This window comes from Thalassophryne amazonica, chromosome 1, assembly GCF_902500255.1.
Source record: "Thalassophryne amazonica chromosome 1, fThaAma1.1, whole genome shotgun sequence".
Taxonomy (NCBI): domain Eukaryota; kingdom Metazoa; phylum Chordata; class Actinopteri; order Batrachoidiformes; family Batrachoididae; genus Thalassophryne; species Thalassophryne amazonica.
In genome coordinates this window covers 110824376-110828238 of record NC_047103.1, presented here as the reverse complement: position 1 = coordinate 110828238, position 3863 = coordinate 110824376, and the positions used below count along the sequence as shown (strand labels likewise).

The window sequence follows — 3863 nt, the reverse complement described above, 5'->3', positions numbered from 1 at the left end:
GTCTGTTAGAAGTTGCTTAATTTGTAGCCTGTGTGACATTAGTGTCTTGATTTGAATCTGATTTCTTCTGTTTTATCTTGTCACTGCTCTTTGCTTGATTGCTCTTTGTCTGAGTTCTTTCTTCTTTAGTGCGGGTGTCATGAAGACATGTTGGATGTTTCTTTTTGCACGTGTCACAGGTTTCTCTGTTGTCGCAATCCTTGGAGCGATGGCCAGACTTTAGGCAGCCAAAGCACAACTTCTTCTCTTGAATGAATTTCAGTCTTTCTCCAATGTTTTCATTCATGAACTTGAAACACCTATGTAAACTGTGACCTGCTTTCTCACAGTAAATACAGCTTGGGTTTGTGGACCTTTCATTGGAGTTAACTGCCATAACCTTTGCTCCATGGCTTCTGTTCCTTGGCATCTTTGACCGGTCACTTTCATTTGGTTTCAGAGCATAGAGAGATGCAATTTTGCCTTCATGTGAGATGAATTCCACAAAATGGCTGAAACTTGGAAATATGTAACTCTGTTCTTGCAATTCCGTAACCTTTCTGTTCCAACTTGATGTAAGCCAGTCAGGAAGTTTTGCCAGCATTTTTTGGTTTTCATTGCAGTCATTGAGCACCTCGAGACCTTTGATTTGTGACATGGCGGCATTACAGCTGCGAAGAAAGTCAGCGTATTCTTGAAGTTCCACACTGCCTTTAGAACTGATCTTTGGCCATGCGTCGAGTTTGTCTCTGAATGCTTTCGCTATGAGAAATTGATTGCCATATCTCTCTTCTAGTACTGACCATGCTGCATAGTAGGCTGACTCTGTGCCAAGCAGAAAGTAGCTTTCTATGGCCTTCCTGGCAGGTCCACTCACGTACTTTCGCAGGTAGTAAGTTTTTTCTTCAGCTGGTATACCTTTCCTGTCAATCAAAGTCTGAAAGGAGATCTTCCAGTCATTGTACCTGAGTGGGTCGCCACTGAATATTGTTGGCTCTGGGACTGGGAGACGACTTGCACTGAGAGACTCTGCAAAGGCTTTAACCAGCTCTGTTGTGTTCACTTCCTGTGTAGGATTCACATTTGTAGGTGCAAAGTACGACCTGAGGGGTAAATCATAATTTGTGGATTTAACTTCATTTTCCTTGTCAGAGATGTGCTGGTGAAGTAGGTCATGTATTTCTTCATCTGAACATTCACTTTGTTCATACACTTGCTGTCTTGCTTTGGCAGCTTCGAGCACCTTTATTGTCTCCAGCCGCTCTACTTCTCTGCGCTTTGCTACCAGCTCTCTTTGTTTCTGCGCAATCTCCGCTTCTTGTCTTTCAATTTCCTTCATTTTATTTTCTTGTTCAAGAAGAACCTTCAGGGCAGCTTCATTTGCAGCAACTTCAGCAGCTGCTTCTTGTCTTCTGCTAGAGTTCCTGCTTGAATGACAGGAAAGTGACTTCAAACGTGAGGACCTTTCACTCCTCTTTGATGATGCAACAGACTTAAACACTGATTCTGCACCTTTCCAAGCTTCCTCTTCTCCCTTACCTTCTAATTTTCCTGTTTTTTGGGACCTTTCTTCTGCTTGAGTCATAGTTCTTGTTACTGCTTCACATGTGTCCATCCTGCGCCTTGTGTCATTGTCAGGAGAGGAAATGCGTCTTACATCATCATATGCAGTAAAGACAGTGTTTGCAGCACTTGTTACCTTAGTGACATATTCATGCAGAAGATTCGTTGAGCATTGACCATCCATAGCCCTTTTAGCCTCTTTAGTGACAGCCTTCCACTTCTCGTAGCACATGCTGAAACAATGTGTGGCCTTCTTTACCTGATCATCGTGCAGCTCTTGCCCCTTTTCCGTAAACGTGCGGACTCTTTGGCTTCTTCGTGCATCTTGTGAGGTAGTAGGGATATCATCTCCATTGCATTCAGCTTCTGGGGTTTGCTCCTTCATCTTGAGTGTCTCATTACAATCTTCATCCACTTCGGGGAAAACTTCAAATTCTGCCATGTTTAGTTTTAGTTAACTTAAATTTAGGAAATTTGAAAGTAATAATTTAGTTTCAAGTAAGTATTTTGTCCTTTGTTTAGTATTCAACTAAATATTGTTTTGATTAACGCTGCACCTTTAACTTAATATCACAGTAAAATGTCTTGTTTCAGAAGATATAATTTAAAGTTTAACTTAAATCTCTGTATGCTTAGCAGCGATTACATTTCTTGAGCAAATCAGTAATACTTCACCTCGTAATTACTGTTACTGAGAATCATGACCTTGAAATAAAATACAGATTACTTTGCTCAAAATAAATGTCAACCTGGTAGAAAATCACTTCAACTTGAGCACAAAATAAATTACATTAATCTCAGTCCTTTGATCAAAATAAAAAACAAAAAATATCTTAATATTCTTAATTCTTATCACACGTTTAACTTCTCTTATGTGCTTATCAAAATATCTTGATGAAATGCCCTTTATTAGCATTCATTGGAGAAAACCTGGATTTCCCGCCACTGTAGCGTCTTGTTGTGCATATGGCTATGGTTAATGGAGGCGCTGTCGTCCCTCTCGACCCTGGCGCTGGCACCGTCTCGTCTACCCATGCGGAGCAGATGAGTTCTCACTGTAGCACCCTCAATGGATGTAGCATGAGCACGAGGTAGTTATAACAGAGTTTATTCTCCTTTGACAACCCGTGAGAACTGCTCACAAAAGAAAATACAAATAAAACAACATTAACATACATTTAACACACTACATGACTAAAAACTTAAATAAAATAAAAGTAGACAAACCTCGTGAGCTACCCATGAGGGGCTAAATTCCTTCATATGGCTCCAAATTGTCTCTCTTTATAGCTGAACAAATAAAGTTTACAAACAATAAAAAATCTGTTTATATTTAATGATTATTTCACACAAATTTTAACATTCTTACCGGAGATATACAAAACAAGTCTGTGGCAGAGCGCTGTGAGCTGCGTGCGCCAACTAATTGGGTCGGGTGGAATCTTACATAAACATTTGTTCCGGTTACTTATTTGTCCACTAGATGGCGTAATGATAAAATATAAATGACAGACTAACGGTGAATTTATAACAGAGACTGTTACAAAAGGAGTGGCTCCGTAAAAAGCATTTCAAGGTCCTGGAGTGGCCGAGCCAGTGTCCAGACCTTAACCCCATAGAAAATTTGTTGAGGGAGTTGAAAGTCCATGTTGGCCAGCGACAGCCCCAAAACATCACTGCTCTAGAGGAGATCTGCATGAAGGAATGGGCCAAAATACCAGCTACAGTGTGTGCAAACCTGGTGAAGACTTACAGGAAACGTTTGACCTCTGTCATTGCCAACAAAGATTATGTTACAAAGTATTGAGTTGAATTTTTGTTTTTGACCAAATACCTATTTTCCACCATAACTTACAAATAAATTCTTTAAAAATCCTATAATGTGATTTCCTGGATTTTTTTTTTCTCATTTTGTCTCTCATAGTTGAAGTGTACCTATGATGAAAATTACAGACCTCTCTCATCTTTCTAATGGCCCAGTCACACAGCACACGAGGATTCCTGAATGAAAGGAAAAAGTAAAAAAAAGTCACAATTCGTTGAGAAAAGGTGGACGAAAGAGCTTTATCACCGAATAGCCTGTGAATCAAGAGTGCAAAAAGGGACGAAAGAGGAAATTAACAAAACCGAAGCTAACAATCTCAACGCTTTAAATGAAACGTGCCTGGAGACACAGCTGGAGCAGTGTGTGTCTGCATCTCTGAGTTCCAGGACTCGGCGCTGGGACGGAGCTCATATCACCTGAGTCCTGGAGAAACTGCAAACAGAAGCTGTGGAGATCTGTGCGCACGTCGGTGGACCCACCTGCTGTGGTTCCTCGT

At 40.6% G+C, this 3863-nt stretch overlaps 1 protein-coding gene across 1 annotated transcript; it reads right to left on the bottom strand.

The window, feature by feature from the left end:
• Positions 1–3206, bottom strand: LOC117513104. The gene is made up of 2 exons (XM_034173442.1): positions 2770–3206; positions 1–2676 (listed from the first exon to the last, which is right to left on the bottom strand). Exon 2 carries the CDS (start codon positions 1982–1984, stop codon positions 17–19), a length of 1968 nt encoding a protein of 655 aa, XP_034029333.1. The 5' UTR covers positions 1985–2676; positions 2770–3206; the 3' UTR covers positions 1–16.
• Positions 3207–3863: the final 657 nt, after the last annotated feature.

Bases quoted from the DNA above. Each gene is read 5' to 3' on its own strand.
- LOC117513104 (XM_034173442.1), bottom strand. From the start codon at position 1,984: ATGGCAGAATTTGAAGTTTTCCCCGAAGTGGATGAAGATTGTAATGAG.